At 34.2% G+C, this 21,848-nt stretch overlaps 1 protein-coding gene and 1 long non-coding RNA gene across 4 annotated transcripts in view; both read right to left on the reverse strand.

Annotated features, from left to right (window-relative positions):
- The window catches only part of LOC6048694 (dopamine D2-like receptor), a 533,595-nt gene that overhangs the window by 51,786 nt on the left and 459,961 nt on the right, over positions 1–21,848 (reverse strand). For both annotated transcript variants that reach the window (XM_038262391.1, XM_038262392.1), the window contains exon 4: positions 18,308–18,417. In XM_038262391.1, coding sequence (XP_038118319.1) covers positions 18,308–18,417 — 110 coding nt within the window. The remainder of the gene's footprint in view (positions 1–18,307; positions 18,418–21,848) is intronic.
- Positions 4,768–6,203, reverse strand: LOC119769533. 2 transcript variants are annotated; one of them, XR_005278408.1, is made up of 3 exons: positions 5,952–6,203; positions 5,811–5,881; positions 4,768–5,748 (listed from the first exon to the last, which is right to left on the reverse strand). It is a non-coding gene; the product is annotated as an uncharacterized LOC119769533 (long non-coding RNA). The 2 variants fall into 2 exon arrangements; XR_005278407.1 differs by having other exon boundaries at positions 4,768–5,745; positions 5,952–6,198.

Here is a 21,848-nt window from a genome sequence, read left to right on the forward strand (position 1 = left end):
AAAAAAGAATTATTAATATTTCAATATTTCAAAAACTAAGAGCTTTAAAAATTAGAACATCCAAAAACTCTACAAAGATTCAATTGTTTGTTTTTTTTTTAAATTAAATATACTTTGATGAATATTTCTTACAATAATTACATTTGATTTACATATTAAGTGGTCAGCTATTGCTTTTCAACTTTTGTTTGCTTTTCGTGATTTAAACGCTGTTCATTTTCATAACTTTAAAAGCATATTATTTATAATCTTTGTAGTACTACACGCAAAAAAGTTGCATTTTGGAAAGTTGGAAATTTTGCTGGTGGAATATAACTTCTTTTTTGTGGAATATTACTAAAAAATGTCTAAAAATATGATCCTGATGAATTTTCTTAAAAAAAAACCATGAAAATTCATAGTTTTTAGTGGTAAATTTATCACTTTTTTACACCAAAACTGTCATCCCTTTCTGATGAATATTACCATAATTTTTTCTATGTAGGTAACTAACATAAACTTACGATCAACCAATTCAATCAAGGGATACACATTTTTTTCCCTGAATTTCAAACATTATTTCTGCTAATTTATGATCTTTACTCGATCTTGTCCAACCAGGAACATTCAAAACAATTTTGAGTACCTTGTTTTGGACACGTTGGAGCTTCAAATTATAAGTTCTAGAGATTCAACAAAAAAGAAAAAAAAAGAAATATGATCATTTGAAAATTCACAGAAAAATTTAAAAAATAAACATTGCTAAGATTATTTAATTTACATATTTTTTTGTTTTAAATTTTATCGAAATTTCAAAGTTTTGAATCGGGAAATTTAATTTTGTACGTAACGTAGTTACAGGACAGTCCATTAACCAAGTAGACACTCTTTCATAAATTTCAAATCCCCCCAATATAAATTGAATTGTTCAAAGTTTTGAATTAGGAAGTATTATTTTATTTCGTAACGCTGTTAAGGGACCATCAATGAACCACGTGAACACGTTTTTTGAAATCTCAACTCTCCCCCCTAAACTGCCCAAGTGGTTTATGGATGGCCCCCAGGGCACTATGGGGTTTCAGGCGGCCATAAATCGAAAAACCGACATACTCTAATTATTTTTTTGGTATTTTTTTTTTGAAAATAAACATTCTAACTAAGAAAAATCCGGGGTTTTGAAAGTTGTAGGTTCAATATTCACTGAATTGCAAACCTTCAAAGGCGAAAATGGTAAGAAAAAACATGTTTTTTTGACAAAAAATTATTATTTTTCATAGTTGTACTGTGTAGCTGTTTATGTATTTTTTCCTGCATCATTATAAATATTCAGAAAGGTAATTGATTCAACTTTTCAATAACATTTTACAAAACACACTTTTATAGGCTAAAAAAAATAATAAAAATCAAAAAAGATGGATTTTTATTCAAAATTTAGTTTTTTTCAACTTTGTTAATGGAGTACTTTTTTTGTGTGCATTTGTGCGATCTGAAAATTTTGCAGCTTAAAATTTGAACCATGTCCTAACTTGTCTCCAAATTTCAAAGTGCACTTATGTGCACTTTTTGAGTTATGCCATTTTGAACATTTTGATTCATGCAAGAAAATTAATGATTTCGCGTACCAAGCGTATACCAAGCGTAATCACATTATTTACCTGCGGAGGCAGAAATGACGTACCTGCTATGTATGTTTTGAAATTGATTTGATATTCATGACTTTGTTGATACCGTAAACTGGGGTGACTTTGATAGCCCGGGGTGACTTTGATAGGTTTTTCAAATGCCCGTCAAATTAATATTTAAACATTTTTGAGAATTTTGAGTATGTAAGCATTAAGGGAAAGCTTATTATCGAACATATATGCAAAAATGTGACTGTTACATTGGATGTATCAAAAATAGTGGCCAAATCAAATTTCTATCAATGTCACCCCGGGCTATCAAAGTCACCCCAGTTTACGGTACTTAGGTACGTTTAATAAAATTAGAAATTCCTATTTTAAGTATTTTACAGAAACGATTCGTCGAATATTCATATCAGTTCGTTGTTGTGTTCTTTTGAAAGTATGGATAATAATACCGTAGTGTCCCTGTACGATATAACGAAGCACTATTCTGAAAACGTGAGAACTGCTTTCGAGTATATTTGTAAGAATTACAACATTGCAGAACCATCACATGATCAACTCAGGAAAAACCCACAGAGGAAAAACTACGCATGCTGTTCTGTAGCTTCAAAACGAGGTATACAAAAGCCCATAGAAGAAGTTCATATTTTAAGTAATCTAAAGACAATCGGTTACATAGTGATTTTGATTTAGAAGAATTTATCGTGGAAAACGTGAATTTTGCAAGTGGATCATCCAAAAACGTGGACGAGAATCCATACAATGTTCCATAAAATAAACCGTCTAAAATTCTAAAACACCGCAAAAATCAAATTTTAATTGGAGGGGATGGGGGTCTTCAAAGAGAGGTGGATTTAAACTCAAGAAAAGAGGAGGGAGATTGAACGTAAATCAGAAACTTTAACATAGCATAAACCGCCATTCCGTGCATCAAATAGACAGAGCAAGAATATCAAAATTCACCACTTTAATGCATGTGGCCTCAAATATATGAAAAAATCGAAAATTAAACTTTTTTTTTGGAAAAATATCAAAATTCATTTGTTTTCATTATACTAAGTACAAACAACACAAAAAAGTCACAAAAAAGCAAAAAAATATTTTTGGCCGCTCGCTTATATGGAAATACCCCATAGTGCAGGGGGGAGAGGAAAAATGTTACAAAAAAGGTTGGGAATAGTGCTAAAAATTTCTGTTGAGTAACGCAAAAATTTCATAGGGGCCATCCATAAAACACGTCAAAATTCTCCAAATTTGTGTTACGTCATAAAAGAACGCTCATTGATTGAATTTCAGATTTATAAGTATCAATTTTCATTTTTTTAACACATGAATCATTGCAATATTGAAATATCGAAATACAAATTTGAAGATTTTTAATTTTTGGTTAACCACTTGATACTACCAGTTGTCGTTTATCTTCGATTGTCGTCTTCCAATTAAATAATTCTTTAATTTTCAGCTTCATCATAACGTCCCTATGCACTCCCTAAAGTTAAAATCAGTGATAAATACAGTGATCGATCATAACCGATAAAAAATCTGATTGTCTGCAACTCACTTTTTTTCAGGAGAGGACTGTTGTAAAATACTCAGTTCCCCGGCACTCTTTTCGAGTAATGTTTTTTTGTTACATGATCCGATCGACAGTAGTCTCTTTTTATAGAGAATATTTGCGCTCCATGAAGGTGTCAATTCCCACTCATTACTCATTAGAAGGGATTTTCTCGCACCTCAGTTCAAGTGCACCATTTAAAAAAATAGCATTATGAAAAATTAAGTCTAATTAAAAAAATTATTTTCTTTTATCTCTATCAAGTTGACGGTTAAGCAAATTTTCGAATCTATGCACTAAGACAAATTTGAATTTCAAGTTTTCTTATCAAAATGTTAATCATACAAATGAAAAAGTTCAAAATATCTTGTCTTGCAACTCTGTCGCACTACTTTGCTGGATAACGAAAAGGCCTATCCTTCTTAATGCATCTTTCATCGCAGTCGAATACAAATCAAATCCATTTATCTATTTCCAATATCCATTAGTACGTTCCGATAGCGATGGTTAGCAAATCTCTCTGCTAAGCTAAGCAGATTATCATTCCCCGGAATCCAAATCCATAAAACGCTCGCAGCTGTGACCGGGTTGTGCGTGCCCGCTCAAATCCGTTCGTCCAGTTATCAATTTCGCTCCGGAACGGGGTCCAAAGCTTCGCTTTCGATTTTCCGTACTCACACACAAATCCAGCGTTCGAAGCGTCCACCACTTGAATTTCGATTTAACCATTTCATGTTTGCTGTCGTGTTCCCGTCCACGGAATGCAGATTACAGTTGGCCAGAGGTAAACAAGGCCTCCCCTCAGGTTTACTTGACCAGCCCTCCTTCTTCACCCCAAATGACCAACTCCGATTGGCGAAAAGAGCACACGCCACGGGAATGTGTGTCCGCGCACTCGAAAAAGGATAATGCACAAGGCTGAAATTGTCATCCGCTGATGGTGGATAGTGGTCAAAGTGGGTTGGCGTCCTTGGCGAAAATTCCTTTTTAATAACAAACAGACAAAAAACAGTCCAAAAACAAAAACATAAAATGACAAAAAAACAAAAAGACAGAAAGACAGAAGGACAAAAAGAATGTAAAATAAATCAACAACAAAAAAGTCAAAGAGAAAAATGTAGGAAAAATACTAAAAACCATAACAGAAAACATAAAGGATAGAAAATAGTGACGAAAAAGGACAGAAACCAGGAAAAATACCAAATTTTCAATTTGTATCACAGTGCACTAACAGTGAACCATACATTTGTAACCGACCTAACCGTGCTATGAAGATTTTTGTTTTTAAACGCAGTGGCTTATGCGCCACTCTTGCTGAAACAAGAGGCCACCCGTCGTGTTAGCTGCCCGACATTAGCTCTCAGGGTCGTTAGTCGGCATACGGCTTTTACGCAGACGAAATTACCAAAATAACTAAAATGGGATCTTATCAAATTGAACGGGTAGTGAACCACGGAGATCTTCGATTCTGGTTCTTTCAGACAACGGAAAGTTAGGGAAAGGAAGGTATGATTTCAAAGAACGAAAACGAAAAGGTTATCAAGAGTGCACGTTCATAGAGATTTATTCAAGATAACGCATGAGGGGAAGAAAAATAAATTCATGTTCGCAAAATCATGGTTTCACTGTGTATTTGCGGGATTCCATTTCCCGGAGCATAAAACTACCGCGAGAGTTCGAGCTAGACAATTGTTTGTGTGGGTAAGGGAAATGGGAGAGAGGAAACATGGCCATGATTCAAGGGTCTCTCACATACCTGCGCAGGGTTTTGTTGGTGTTGGTGCACATGCTGCCGCGAGGACGCCCGGCCGTCGAGGGCCGGCGAAAACTGCTGATGCGATGTTCTGGTAGATGCTGGCAGTCTGGAGGTGTCGAGTTGGTTCCTCTGCTTTGGCGGGAATCCGCCGTCGAGCGACGCTCGATGCTGATTGGCCGTGCGGTGGAGCACGACGCCGAGAAGGTAGACGCTGGTCACGTGGTGCGTTCCAGCTCCCTCGTTGGGTGACGTAGGACTACGTGGACGCTCGTGGCCGAAACTAAAGTTGCGGAGTGTGGGCGGCTGGACGGGAAGCTTTCCGATTTCACAAGTGCACAATTCCGCAGAGCCAATAAAGAGCGAGCCGAGCTCAGCTCACGCGCGATGGACACGGAGTGTCGGGCGCTGTCCGGACTGGGTCTTCGTCCTGGAGGCAAACGAACACCCCACCATTGGAGGCTTTAAGTTAAAACCAACAGGATTCCCGACCCGGGGGTGTACGACAATTTGACTACGTACGGCTCTCGGAAGGGTCCGGGGGTTGTAACGTGGTGGACCCTTTTCACGACCGGCAATTGGCGACCGGTGTGTGTTTTCTGCCAACGGGAATTGACGGACTTCCACGACTCCGTTTGACTGCCAAGATGGCGGGCCGGAGCGTCACACGGTCACGGAATGTAGAGTCACCAAAATGGCGGCGAAGACGCGCCGAGAGGCTGATCCAAAACGTAGAGGAACGTCCCTCAGGACGGCGTACGAAACCCGGCGTGGGCTTTCGCAATTGCAGCAAAAATTTCCAGCCCATACAAAAAGCGTCTTATTGGACGCTGCTGTCCAACGCGAACTCATGTTAATTTCACATTATATATTTAATTCAAATAAACTACGTTACCTTATTGTATGTTAAAGTGAACTGTATTTAAGAAAGCGGACGCAAAAATCCAAGAATTCACTTACGAAACACTAATGGAATAAAAAGTAAACTTAATTAAATAAATCTTTAGGAGGAACACTCGCACTATGTACAACTAACCTATTAAGGTAAAAGGCAAAGGCAAAAGGTTAAAGTCACTAGTCGCGTCGCGCACTTCTTATCACCAGCCGTTCCGTTGGCAGAAAGAACGAGACCCGAAACTCTCATACCCAGGAAACCTCCGAAGTTCCGAGTCCCCGGAATATGGCGGCACCCGAGACGGGCTCACCAACGTTCAGTGTGACAGATCCCATTTGCTATAAAATTCCACGAAACGTGAGTCGTGAATATACACTCGCTTCGTCTGATACCGGTACGCGCGTTGCCTCAATCTAGATATTTATTTAATTTTTTTTTATATTTATTTATTAACAATTTTTTTAATTTCTTAATAAACTTTAAGTTTATATTCAAAAATAATAATTCAAAATAACGGAACACGTTGCACATTCAAAAAGGATGTCGCAGCGAGTTTAATGCTTTCACCTTTACCGTAAAATGCCAAAGGTGACCACCGGGAAACTATAAACGGCGGAGCAATTTGGACAATGCTGTCTGCTGTCGGTTTGCCCATAATTGGTGCATTCTGTGCCAGTTACGAACAGTTCGAAAGCTGCAATTCAATCCCATTTCCTGTTAAGGGGTAATTTCCCGTTGTGCTTAAATTTGATTTAAAAAAATGAATAATGTCTTTTTTTCTAAATCTTTTTTTATTTTTTAAACAAAATTCTAAGATACATAATTTTTAATTGTTAATTGATTTTCCAGAAAACCCACCCCGTTCAATTGCTTCAAAGTTTACAGCCCCGATCTGATCGGCGTACAAATTTGCCAATTTTTGGACCCTGACAGAAAACGGGCATTTCCACGTATTTGCACACTCAAATAAGCCATCCCGTGGACACTCGCGGATTCAATTTTGGCGACGTGAAATTCTCTGCGTGATGTTTGCTGAAATGTGGTTGCGCGTTTGAATAACAATTGCATCCTTCCAGCAGTTGGTGAGCAGAGTGAGAGGAAGCGATTGTCAGTGTTGTTGCACGAGTTGTTGTGCCAGGTGGACGCGCTATGTTGAGACAACAAATCAACAAGTCGCGGTTGGAGTTGACAGTGGAGGGAGAGGTCAATCTCAGGAAATGGCGACATTAAAGATGGTAGAAACTGTTCAGAATTTTTCTAAAAGTGTTCATCAAGTTCGATAATAAGTTTCTGTGATTTCCACGTCAAAAGTAACGGTGTATCGTATTTTTCAAGAAAACAGATTTTTCTAAATATTCTTCCGGTGATGTTTATGTTTTGTTGTTGGTGTTAATTCATTTAATTCTGGCAGCTTTAAAGTTCTTGGTCATTTGCTGCCCAGTGATATTTTTTTTTCAGATATTTAGGTTTTTGTTTTGTTTTTTTTTTTTTTTTTTGTTGTAAACACTTCAGACAGCTCAGTGAGCCTATTAAGTGGATAGGTTTCAAAACATTACTCAACAAGATTTCAAAACACTGTTTTAGATGTGGCACCTTGAAAGCAATTCTGATTGTTTATTCTTGTTAATTAATGGTATTATTTTGTAAACCCTCGGCATGGTCATGGAAAGAGGAACAAAACCTCAAAAATAAATTAAAACAGTGAAATAAAAAAAAATGACAATGACTTGAGTTTAAACTCATAAAAAAACTTTTTGCAAGCGTGAACATTTTTTTAAATTGCTTTTTAGAGACTTTTTTGAGAGGAGTAAGAACTTTTTTTGAGTGAAAATATTTTAAATGTAGAGAAAAAATAAATGTTTCAAAAGTCAGACCTTTTTTGAATCAAAAATAGTTTGTTTTTCAAGAACAGAAAATCTAACAATATTTCTTCTTCTAAAATTCTCTTTACATCCAGAACCACAATATTCAAATTAATTATATTCCTTCGAACAAAATGTAAGAACATTTCCTTCCTTACAATTTCTATGCTCTCTTCAAGAAATTTTACATTTCAAGTTACATTTTTTTCCAGGAGTTCTACAAGAGCTCTTCAAGATAGCTACAGCATAGCAGTTTGGACCGCGGTAGGATAAAATTCTTTTCAAAACTTCTTCAGGAGTTTGGAAGAGTACTTGAAGAGAGTTTTATCCTACCGCGGTCCAAACTGCTATAATGTAGCTATCTTGAAGAGCTCTTGTAGAACTCCTGGGAAAACATGTTACTTGGGATTTGCCATAAAATCCATTAACCTGTATTTTCATTTTTCAATCTTGTCAAAAAATCACAACTATTCGCAGTTTTTTGGTAAATTTTAAAACATTAATATTCAAAATTTCGATTCAAAATTTAAAAATATTCGTTATTACAAGAACATCACATTCAACAACAGATTCATTTGGAACATTGAAAATCGGTCATATTGTTACCAATATATTATTGAGATTTCTCTTGTACTAAATTCATTATATTTTTTCTTCAAGGTTTTGTTTCCCTTTCCATCTAAATTTATATTAATTTTTTTTTCAAATTATCAAAATATTTATTTTATCGATTTTTAAACTGTTGAGATATTGTGAAAAACGTAGTTTTTTGTAAAGTTAATCAAATAAAGTATTTTCAAACTTTAAAAACGATTAAAAACTTGAAAATCCTTCATAAACATCCTACGTAACACTTTAGAAAATATGATATTTACTATAATTTATGGATTTTAAATACAGAAGCATGACTGTTACAATTTATTAAGCTTTTTGTGATATTTATTGTTTCAAAAAAAAAATGCACAAATTAAAGAAACACCCCAATTTATTTTTAATTCACTGAAACATTTAGAATGACCGTTTTAAAAGAGTCAGCCCTGCATTGAAATAATCGGAAAATTAGATTTTTTTTTTCGTTGAAAATCGAACCGATTGTTTCCGAGAAATTGTCAATTGTATAATGAAGCTTGGTTGTAAAACATCCACACAACTTTTTTCTGTTTTAATCAATTTTTAGAATTTTTCTTGCATTTTTTAATTGAAAGTCTAGGAATGAAAAATAGAGAGATTTTTCTCAGCTCTTTGCAATCACTGTTTCAACCTTTCGGAAGTCGCGTTTTTGGCCCCTCTTACAAACGGTGCACAAACTACACTATAGCGCGATTGCCAAAAGGTCAAATCCTCACACTATTACAAAATTAATATAACATTTATTTTTGCTGAAAAATTACCCGCAAATGGCTAAAATTAAAATGGTTAAATTATAGAAAGATCGGAAAATTTCACGAATGTTTCATACTGTAACATGGAAATTCGGACCAATGGTTGCTGAGATATCGACATTACAAAATGGTGGGTTGTTCGGGTACACAGAAAAAAATAATGTAAATTTGGAAGCTGTAATTTTGGAAGGTTGAATATTAACTCTTTTATGATGTAATTTTACCTCAATTTAGACTGAAAAAGTGACATTACACCAGAAAAGTGGTAAAATTACACATTTCCAGAGGTAAAATTACACCTTTTTTCTGACATAAAAGATGTACCCCTTCCCAGATGTAATATTACCATGATTTTTTTTTTCTGTGTAAGACTTAGAAAACATCCATTTTCCTGATTTTAAATCTTTGCATGGTAATATCTCAGCAACTAAGGCTCGTATCAACAAAGTTCAAAAAAGCAAAAATGGAGAATTTTCTCAGCTTTTCAAAACTTTTTTTTCAAAAGTGGTCAAACTTGGGCACTTACATATTTAAAACATAAATAATTGCGACTATTTTCAAAACCAGTTACCTGAAAATGACCTAAAAATAACGGTGCACTTTATCAAAATTTCACTAAAGTACTATCCATTGAAAAACTGAGGTTTAAAAATTTATGTGACCAATATTTCGATTTTTTGAAAACATTAGTTTTGATTCAAAAATTCGTAACATGGTCAAAGTTTTTTTGCACATTCTGAAAATTTCTGAAAAATGAGCTCATCAAGTACATTTAAAACTATAAGAAAATAAAAATAAAATATAAATAGTTTTATTGCCACTAGGCAAAAAAAGGAATTAAAAATCATCAAAAAAAACTTTTACCGTGTATCATTTTTTTTTTTCAATTTGTCCTTATCCAAACCAGCAACTTTGCCCAAGACACTAAATCGATCAAAAAAATCCTTCAAAAGATTAAATTATCATATATCATTTTTGTATGGACAGTTGCCAAATTTGTATGGAAAATTATATGGACAAACGAATGAGGCAAAATGGCTATTTTTGGCATACCAAAGGCACCAAAAAAGTTTCAGCCGGATTAAAAAATACATAAAATCTTATGACTGAAACCTCAGAGAATTGTTCAGATACTAATGATTTGAATATTTATTAAAGTAATTTAAAAAAAATCTAGTGCGATTAAAACAATATTACAAAAAAAATGCAGAAGAGCATAATATAAAATTTGTTCCATACTTTTTAAAAATTGTCCAAAAATTACAATTTGTCTTCCCTGAAAAATATCTAGCAGATAGAGAAAATAAATAAAAGATTGATGATGAAAACATAACTTTTAGTGAAAACGGTGAACTTAAAAAATGGGCGAATCACTAACAACATTGCCTATGGGTGCGTGCGGGCGTGAAATTTTTTTGCTGCGTCATGTTTTTTTTCGGATTTAAAATTAACCTTCTAGGAAAATTTTGGAAAATTAAAGTGTCTAAACCAGATATTAGATCCGTATTTTGCCTTTTCTGACAGTTGGTTGTAATGTCATCATCCGCGGAAAACTTTGTGAGGTGTAAGCTGCCAAAGCGAAGAACTGGACATTTCTGCAGAAAGAGTGAAGTCTTCCGAGTGTTGGTCCAGAAGGGATTTCTACTTTCTTTTCGTATGGATATCGTTGAAGACGTCGGGAAGCTGTTCCAAGGAAATTGGAATGTTGGGTTCCGATCCCTACGAAATCTACCAAGCCGATGGATCGGAATTTTGCTTGTGAAGGAGGTTTATTATGGATCGTTGAATCTGAATCTTGATTTGGTGAGATCTATCCATTTTATCTATCATTATTTGATAGAAGATTTTTTTCCCTTATTTTATATAATATTCTATTGATCAAATGATATATCCATATTATCCCTTTCCCACCTTTCATTTTTCCTATCCTCATTTCCTCCCCCTCCCAACTTATTAAATAATCAATGCTTTCAATACAAAAAACATGTTAAGGGGGAATGTTGCTATTTTTACTGAATGCATTGACTTTATGAATGTGAGGAAGGCACCAACCACCTAACGGTGGATTAAGTAATGTTTTTAAGTCAAATGTCATTGAAAATTTATTGGTTTATTTTTTTTTGCAAAATTTATTGACCCTTAATTTATTGCAGCATTTTTAATCTGATTTTTGCTATCAAAAGAATCGACAAAACATGTTCAACATTTATGTTAATCAACAAATCACAAGAAAAATGATAATTGATCTAAATTATAATAAAAAAATGTGTTGAATTTATTCGATTTTATCTGATCTCAAAATCCAACGAATTCAACAGCACCTCAGCAGTTATGTAAAACAATCGACTGTATAATATTTGTATTTGAAAACACAATCAACCAAAGCGATTGGAATATGATGTGCAATCATGCAATTTTTGCTTGCAGAGAGAAAAAGCGAGTAATCTATGCCAAATTCAGATGCGCTCTTCAGACATAAATCATAATAAATTTGCTGCTGCTGTGTAATCCCAACCCGGTTGCACAACTTTGATTGAACACACTCAGTCATCCCCCTTTTTCACATCTGGAGCAAATGCATCAGCTGCGCGAAGAAAAAGAGAGCGGAAAAAAGCTCCTGACCTTAAGGGGGAGGAGGTTGGGAGCAAAGTTCAGTGTGGCAACATGTTTCCGGTGCTTGCTCGCCCGCTGATCATCGCAATCGCAATCGAATATGTATGAGGAAGCAATAACGAGTGCAAACACGAAGACTGCGACGACGACATCCAAAACGATGAAGAAAAGCTTCGATATTATATTCCAAAAGATGAAAATCCAGAACAGCAGCAGCAGCAAACGTAATGGCAAGGTAGAGATTTGCTACGATTTTCCATTTGCAACCCACTCCCTCCCCCGCTACAACCACTCTCTAGTTGGTACAATTCCACATTTGCATCGCCGTTTCACTTGCGATTGATCAACGTTTGCTTGCAGGAAAAATTACGTTCCACTTTCCACGTGAAAAGAAGAGAGGGGGGGGACTTGTTCGCATTGCATGTAAATTGCACGAAAAGGAATCCCCACTTTTGGTCCCTCGCACGATTGCATGAGTGATTATGTGATGAAAATTGCTGGGTATCAAGCCATAAATATGTGCTAGAAGAGGGAGAAAGTTGGAAAAGGAAACACATTTGTGGCATTTGCATTCGAAACGAGCACGCAATTGTACAGTTTCACAGTGATTAAATGAAAATTAAAATGATTTTCTTGTTAAAAATTCATAATGCATGTAACACATTGTACAAATTTCAATCGTAGAATTGATTAACAAATTTTAAATATTTAAGGTTATTATGGCTTGGAGAAACCTTATTTCAACCAATGTTTCGTTTCATTTTCAATTACCCGAGGAGGAAAATTCGACGAACAGCTCTCCATCTTTGACCGTTAGCCGTGATGAATTGCTCGCAAAATGTAGGAAAATATTTGTCTAAATACAAAAGTGCACGCTCCGGCAGCAAGTCTTTCTTCTGTGTGACCATACCGAAGGAGAGCACGAAACTATTTCATCACTTTGAGTAGGTTTCCTCGTGCCTTTGGCTTTATTTTTAGCAATTTAAAAGCTCAAATATATTATTTCTCATGAGGAATTCTCTGGGATTTCGATAAATTATTTGTTATAATTTTATTTAAAATTGCAATTAGAGTTTAATTAAATTTGTTCTGATATATATTTTTGTTCTGATATATATTTTTTTTATATATAAACTGCTCTTAATGAGCTCAAATGCAGGTAAAATTGGTTTGTGAACAAACGTGGTGTAACCTTGTTTTTATGGCAACTAGGGTGGACTTAGATGACCTAGGGTGGTTCATATTCGTTCACTCTTATAAGATATATTTTTTTTAATTCGCATAGAAAGAAAAATAAAAAAAAAACATTTAAAATTAAAAAAAACATTACGTGTTTTAAATAGTAAAACAGCTGATGATATGATATCAAAATAGGGTGGCCCAAATTAATTAGAAAATCAAAAGATTAAAGATTAATGATTTTATTCAATAGAAAATGTATTTTAACATACTTTTATTACCCTACGTTTTCGTAAATAGACTTTTATTTGTATTTTTTTAATAGGATAAAACTTTCCATGCATTTACTGTGTAAAAGGGTGCCATTTTGCATCATTAGTTGTTCCATACAAAGCTTCATACAATTTTGCCCGTACAAAATGGGAATGTGAATATTCGTAAAAATGATACATTTTCTTATCGATTTAGCGTCTTTAAAAAGTTGTAGGTTATGATTTGAACCCTTAGAAATAGTTTCAGGGAAAAATGCACACTTTAGAAATTAATATTTGAAGTTCATTTCTCGAAACTCTTATTTTATTTCTGAAAATTTGTTTTATTTGTTGGGAAACATCTTTTAGGCTAGTGTTCAGGTATTGTTGCAAAACCTGGTACTATTTTTTTTTTTGATTAAATGAACCGTTATCATTATTTGCATTTTTAGGTAAAAAGATATAAATTGGAAAAGGATCCTCGTTTTGGCATAATAATTATACAAAGTGACTCCTTTTGTCAAAGAAAAGGCATGGAAAGTTTTATCCTATTAAAAAAATACACATAAAAGTCGATTTACGAAAACGTAGAGAAATAATGTAATCTTTAATCTTTTTATTTACCAATTAATTTGAGCCACCCTAATCAGATATCAAAAAAATTCTAAGTGTAAAATATAGGTATTCGGTGCCCTCTCCCCGTGCCATACCTTCACACTTAGGAGACCCGGGAGGCGGAGTCTTGTCGCAAAAAGAACGATACACACCTGTGGATCCGTTAACGAAACCGCAAGGTTTAAGAGGGCCACATTATAAGGTGTTACGTCGATTCCGTAATCAGATATCATATCCTCAGCTGCTTTACTATTTAAAACAGATTATGTTTTTTCAATTTTAAATGTTTTTTTTATTTTTCTTTCTATGCGAATTTAAAAAAAAATCATATCTTATAAGAGTGAACGAATATGAACCACCCTAGCAAAAGCATAAGCATAAGCATAGGTAGAACGAATATGAACCACCCTAGGTCATCTAAGTCCACCCTAGTTGCCATAAAAACCAGGTTACACCACGTTTGTTCACAAACCAATTTTACCTGCATTTGAGCTCATTAAGAGCAGTTTTGATACTGATTAATGCGACATTCATGTAAATATTCTCATAGAGCATGGTACAAAATCTCATAAAATGACCATTTTTAAATCGCTGCAACTTGGGTTTAAGAAAAACCCTTTTGAGATGTTATATTCATATTAAAGAAGAAGTTTTGAGCTTTCAGATGCACCGCAGAGCGTATTTTTTGTGTCCCCCTCGAAAAGATACAACGATTGAAAAAGGCCTATTAAAAACTTTAAAAACGCTGTAACTTTTTACCAAAATGACCTAGCGACTTTGTTGACATTTCAAAAGACGCGTATTTTTATGCTCTAAATATGTCTTCAAGACACCAAAATTGCCAAAAATGATACAAAAAAGATACGCAATAAAAACAATTTTTTGATGGGCCACCCTACTGCTTTTCATATAAAATGCTGTAGAATGATAAGATTAAGAGATAGAGATTTGGTGTCTTCGACAAAGTTGTTTGAAATAGCTAGCAATACAATACTGCCGAAGAAAGTATACCTCTATCTCATCTAGAAGCGAAGATAGTTTTTGAAAACATTGGAAATTGTTGGACCACCCTAATATCGTTTTGCCCAAAAGATGAAGAATTTTATTTTTAACAAATGCTTCTTAGGCACCGAAGCTCGAAAAAAAAAACTGCTAAATTTGCGTTTCCGACCACTGTGTAATTGGGTAATTCTCCGCCAACTCACACAGCAGTTGCTTCGACCCCTCTTCGATTTGCGTGAAACTTTGTCTTAAGGGGTAACTTTTGTCCCTGATCATGAATCCGAAGTCCGTTTTTCGATATCTCGTGACGGAGGGGTGGTACGACCCGTTTAATTTTTGAACATGCGAAAAAAAGAGGTGTTTTTTAATAATTTGCAGCCCAAAACGGTGATGAGATAGAAATTTGGTGTCAAAGGAACTTTTATGTAAAACTAGACGCACGATTCGATGGAGTACTCAGATTTCCAAAAAAAAAACACTGAAAAAGTTTTAAAAACTCTGCCATTTTCCGTTACCTCATGTTGTAAAAAAATGTTTTAATGGAAATTTAATGTACTTTACGAATCTACATTGACCCAAAAGGGTTATTTTTTCATATAGAACAAAATAAGGGGTTTGCTTAAAAAGCCACGAGGTATTGCGATTTTACGAAAATCCGACTCCACAGCCATGGATATTGGAATGTCAATGTCAAACATTTTTGTTAAACTTTATTAATTTTTTAAACACTACCGGTTTTTATTGCATAATGGGTTTATTTTATTATTATTTTTGTTTGTTCACTCTTTCATGGTTACATTGACAGGCTTATAATTTTATTTTTTGCAATTTGAAAAATTACAATGAGCTTTTTAACGAAATTAGCTAATTTTCGTTTGAACTTTTTTTCACTTTCGGCTTGCGTATCTTCGTTATAAGCAGATTTAAAGTTTTGAAAATTTAATTTTTCCTTAGTTAAAATAATTACTTTGGAGAAAAAAATGGTTGGAAAAGGTCATTTTAATGAAACTTTGGGTTTGGTTGAAAATAAGGGTGGTTCACGATCAGAGTGATATTGAAAATTTAACTCTTCTGGAATAGTTTTGAGAATTTAAAAAAATATCTTTTGAAGGAATTTTCTGATCGTTTTACACTCTTGCAGAAAGTTGTAGGTATTGATGAGTACTATTCGAAAGAAACAAAATTGTACACATGAGCAACCCTCTACAAAATCGGCCAATTTCGACCATTTTTATTTTTTGTATTTTTTTATTTGACTCAAACTTTGTGGGGGCCTTCCCTATGACCAAATAAGCTATTTTGCGTCCTTGGTTCACCCATACAAGTCTCCATACAATTTTGGCAGCTGTCCATACAAAAATGGTATATAAATATTCAAACAGCTGTAACTTTTGAGTGAATTTTCTGATCAATTTGGTGTCTTGGGCAAAGTTGTAGGTATTTTTGAGGACTATTGAGAAAAAATAGGTACACGGAAAAAAAATTGAGGATTTTTTTATCAACTTTTTTTTCACTAAAACGCAATTTCCCAAAATACGTATTTTTTGATTTTCGAGATTTTTTGATATGTTTTAGGGGACAAAAATCCGAAAAAAAATATTTTTAGAAATGGTCACTCTTGGTCACTATTTTTAAAAATTGAAAAACTACTAATATCATGAAACTTCGATTTTTTCCAAAAATCACTATTTTTTCAAAAATTCATAACTCGGCGGCAGATTTTTTGACCAAACATATCAAAAAATACGTATTTTGGGAAATTGAGTTTTTGGGAAAAAAAAGTTGATGAAAAAATCCTCAAATTTTTTTCCGTGTACCTATTTTTTTCTCAAAAGTCCTCAACAATACCTACAACTTTGCCGAAGACACCAAATTGATCAGAACATTCACTCAAAAGTTACAGCTGTTTGAACATTTACATACCATTTTTGTATGGACAGCTGCCAAAATTGTATGGAGACTTGTATGGGTGAGCCAATGACACAAAATAGCATATTTGGTCTTATGGAAGGCCCCCACAAAGTTTGAGCCAAATTAAAAAATACAAATAAAATCCATTTCCGGTTTTGGTAGAGAATTTAGAGAGCCGACTTTTAATTCACTATTTTTTTTAATAAAAAATCAATTCCTCATTATCAATATTGTTAAGTTTTTGAAATGTTTTGTTATATTTTAGGAGACAGAAACATGCAGCTTTTGAGCAATAGAAAATTATGGACAAAAATTTTGCCCCCCAAGCTATAATTGTTTAAAAAAATGTATTTTTTTTTTGAAGGAATATAAGGGGTATATAGAAAGTATATATGAATACACTTTTTACTAAAAAAATCACCAAAAACCAGGATTGACTCGGATCGTTTTGCACCCTTGGAAAAAGTTGTAAGAAAATAAATTTCCCACAAGAATCTCACACTTGGGCAATTTTGGGAGAGACTTGCGCAACCTGCTGCCAAAATCCTGAAACGATGTTTTTCCTTATACATTTTAGCGATTTTCTTCATACAAACTTCAACGATCGACCCCTTAACCTGAGCCGATTTGGCTCAAAATTGGCACAGATACTTATTTGTACCTAAGGGATCGAATCAGAGCGTATCCCTGATGTAAATTTTTTTACTGTCACCCTATTGGGCAATTTGCCCATTAGACGTTATCTTTATATTTTCTCAGATTATTCCAGAAAGATTGAATATCCTGAACAGAAAGGAAAAAGTTCTCTCTTTCCTTTTGCAACAACGCATTCGAAGTGCTCCATAGGCATTCAATGTCCACTAGGGTGGTCCAAATCCGGGCTTTCTCGGGGCTACCCCCTGAAACAAAAGATTGACCCATCACTAGGCTAAATTCCAAATTTGAGCTCTTTATGACCACGGGAACCCCTCCCTCTAATCGCCTGAAGTTTGTATGGGGAAAATTGTCAACATGTATTGTTATCCAATCTTCATCTTATCTGTAGGACCTTCACTAAATTTTGAACAACTTTTCCGAAGAAACCATATTTTTCGGATTTTTTTTATGAGAAGTTATTAGTTTCTGAAATTGGCCACTTTTGCTCAGACGGCTCAGACGGCTCAGACGGCTCTTCAGGAAAGTAGTTCAAATTTTAATGATTTTTTTTCATCCGAATAATGAAATAAATTGGATAACTATTGCCCGTCACAGGTAAAAACTGAAACAGTTGCTCTTCTCGATACATTTTGTCCATTTTTGCCACACAAACTTCAAGGACATAGTGGAAGTAGTTCCCGTGGTGTGAATGAGCTCAAATTTATCCTAAATATAAGTCATAGTTTGCCTTCAGAGGGTAGCCCCGAGAAATCCCGGACTTGGACCACTTAACTTTACGATTAAGTAAGTCAGAATCAGCAGAACATCAATTCAAAAGTTAGGTAAATTATTTATATTGTTGGCTATAGATAATTTTTCTGATTCGATCTTCTCCTTACCAATTGTCACTTTTTCACAGTTTCTTTTTTTTTCGATTAGAAGAAACAAAAGCTAAACATTTTCCGGTAAAACACCGATTTCAACAAGAGAATTATAGTATTCATGTGATTCATGCAAAAGCTGCCCATTTCGTCAGTTACGCTTACCTGTCTATTGATATTGCAACTAAATTAAATATAGACGACGTTGAGCATATCACATCCATTGCTATGTAGAAATCACAAACGAAATTTGGCAACGTCCACGCTCCGTTCACCTGAAAGAAAGGAGATGTAAGGAAGGAAAACATTAGATATTATTAAATTTGGAGTTTTGTTTTTTTTTCATTTTTTCTTAATGTTTGTTAACTGTTTTCAAGTTTAAACATTTGCTTCTGAAAAATCCTAAAATTCCATCCCAAAGCCTCCCAGCATCGTTTCTTTTTCGCTAGCAAACAAAACATAAAATCTCCGGAATCCGTAACGTCAACACACGCCGCAAGTTTGCCGAAAGCTCTAATTTTTCCGGCCAAAGCTCGCGCGTCGCATCGGCGGCGTTGTTTACCGACCATCAACAAGAGGCGCACAAAACGAGCACAAACACAATCATCGTCGAGCAAATATAGACTTTGGCAGGTATAATTTCCCACCGGAACGTCTCCCACCCCCACCCCAATTAAGGAAGACACCCAACAGGAAACACGAGCCGGGAATTTCATCAATAATTACTCGCGCAAGGTATGATTGTTTCCATTTCGTATCTGTCAATGGTAATGATTCTCGCCTGAATGATTGTGTTTCATTTTTGTTTTTGTGCCTCATTACAGGTGGAAAGTGATATTTTTCACGTTGGACCTGAAAGTGACCGGCGCTTTGTGCTTCGATAGGCAGAAAATGAGAAATTTATCCGTTTGTTGAAGTTAATGATGGCGATTTCTGGAAAATGTAAATGTATACGGTAATGTAATTTGACATTTATTGCTGATTTTTTATTGGTTCTGAAAGAAGGAATAAATAATAATACCTGGTCAATTTTAAAGAATATGAAATCGGATGATGCAGTTAACAAATAGTTAACGTAGTGTCATAAGATTATCAAATCTATATTATATCAACAGTAACTTTTTTGGTTGCTGTACACTAGGGTGTCAAGAAAAAATTAAAATATTGGCAAATCTTAAGAGGTACCCTCTGATTTGATTATTCGACAGAGTTGTAAATTTAGCACAATTACCTAATACACTCCAAAACTCAGTAAATTTGGTCCGTTCATTGAGACACGGTACAACATTTTTAACTGTTTTACTTTAAAAGAAAATTTGAAAACTTTTTCATGTAAACAATAGAGAATCTATGTTTTTTTTTTCATTTAATCTCAAATTCAAAAACATCGAAATAAAATATCTCTACCAACTCACACGAAATCGGAAAAAGTTGCCCTGACCCCTCTTCGATTTGCGTGAAACTTTGTCCTAAGGGGTAACTTTTGTCCCTGATCACGAATCCGAGGTCCGTTTTTTGATATCTCGTGACGGAGGGGCGGTACGACCCCTTCCATTTTTGAACATGCGAAAAAAGATGTATTTTTCAATAATTTGCAGCCTGAAACGGTGATGAGATAGAAATTTGGTGTCAAAGGGACTTTTATGTAAAATTAGACGTCCGATTTGATGGCGTACTCCGAATTCCGAAAAAACGTATTTTTCATCGAAAAAAACAATAAAAACGTTTTAAAAATTCTCCCATTTTCCGTTACTCGACTGTAAATAATTTTGGAACCTGTCATTTTATGGGAAATTTGATGTACTTTTCGAATCTACATTGTCCCAGAAGGGTCATTTTTTCATTTTAAAATTTCGTGTTTTTTCTAACTTTGCAGGGTTATTTTTTAGAGTGTAACAATGTTCTACAAAGTTGTAAAGCAGAAAACTACACAAATTTTGAAATATAAACATAAGGGTTTTGCTTATAAACATCACGAGTTATCGCGATATTACGAAAAAAAGTTTTGAAAAGGTTACTTTTTGCGTTTCTCTTTGTTTCGTCGTCCGTGTCTGTCGCGGGTGACCATGAACGGCCCTGATCGATGACGACCAACTTTTTCAAAACTTTTTTTCGTAAAATCACGATACCTCGTGATGTTTATAAGCAAACCCCTTTTGTCTCTATATCAAATTTTTTGTAATTGTCTGCTCTACAACTTTGTAGAACATTGTTACACTCTAAAAAATAACCCTGCAAAGTTAGAAAAAACACGAAATTTTAAAATGAAAAGTTTTGTTTTAAATGAAAAAATGACCCTTCTGGGTTATTGTAGATTCGAAAAGTATATTAAATTACCCATAAAATGACATGTTCCAAATTTTTTTACAGTCGAGTAACGGAAAATGGGAGAATTTTAAAAACATTTTTAGTGTTTTTTTCGATGAAAAATACGTTTTTTCGGAATTCTTAGTAAGCCATCAAATCGGGCGTCTAATTTTACATAAAGATCCCTTTGACACCAAATTTCTATCTCATCACCGTTTCAGGCTGCAAATTATTGAAAAATACCTCTATTTTCACATGTTCAAAAATTACCGGAAAATTACCCTATAAACTTAATTGTAGCGTGTCTGGTATCATTAATTACAAGAATTGCCAGTCGGTCAAAAATTTCCAATAATGTGTGAATCGTTTTATGACTTCATAACTGCGAATTTTGAAAAAATGATAATAACTGTAATACTTTTTAAAAACTAACATCTTAACAAAAAATAAATAAAACAAAGTAATCAGCAAAAATCTTAAAAAAATAAAATATTTGTCTGCCAATAATTTGATACTTGATGCAGTTGATTACATTTTTTCCGAAGATCATTTGAGTCTGGCTGAAAAAAGAGGAAAGGTGAAATGATCATTCAATGTGTATTTTTTTTAAATTTTATTGTTGACAAATTTGCAACTCAAATGAGCATTACATGGGTTGAAAGTTGATTCACTCAGATTTGCACAGATGCACAGATTTTATTTAAGCACTCGTCAAAATTTATCCAACTCGCAGAATATTTTGCAACTTGTTGCATGATCTTTTTTTCGAAATCTGCAAAACCCAGATTTGGATCAAAACTATATCAATTGCTTTTATCTGTTTTATTTCAATTTGAAAAAAAAATGCATCTATATTAGTAGTTTATGCAAAAATTTCCGTAAAGAAGAATTTTTCAGCACGATTTTTATATGTATCCGACGATGTGCACTGAGTTTGTTAAGTTTTACAAAGATTTGCTTACAATATTTGTTTCAGCTTCGAAAAATCGCTTTTAGAATGGAATTTTTTGGCCAACATGCATGTGTTAATGCACCGATCAAGACAAAAAATATATTTTAAAATGAAGTGTTGAAATGTGTATCTTTTCAGAACTTGTATTGGAAAGTTTTAATTTTCCTTCCTGTTATTTTTTGTCGAGAAAAGTAGGCGACGAAAAGCTCAAGATTGACAAGAAAAGTTAAAAGGTTTAAGACAGAATCGTATTTTTTTCAAATTTCAATCTAAAATTTTGATATAATTTAGTTCTAAAAAAAATAATTGCATTTGAGCTTTTCCATGTCAAACAGGGAATCGGTTGTAACTTTGTAGACATTTTTTTCTACGCTTATGTAAGATCATTAGTGCGCTGACCACGCGGACGCGCTGTCTTGTTTTTGCATGCTCATTTTTATTTCTTTT

Source organism: Culex quinquefasciatus, chromosome 3 (assembly GCF_015732765.1).
Source record: "Culex quinquefasciatus strain JHB chromosome 3, VPISU_Cqui_1.0_pri_paternal, whole genome shotgun sequence".
Lineage (NCBI taxonomy): Eukaryota > Metazoa > Arthropoda > Insecta > Diptera > Culicidae > Culex > Culex quinquefasciatus.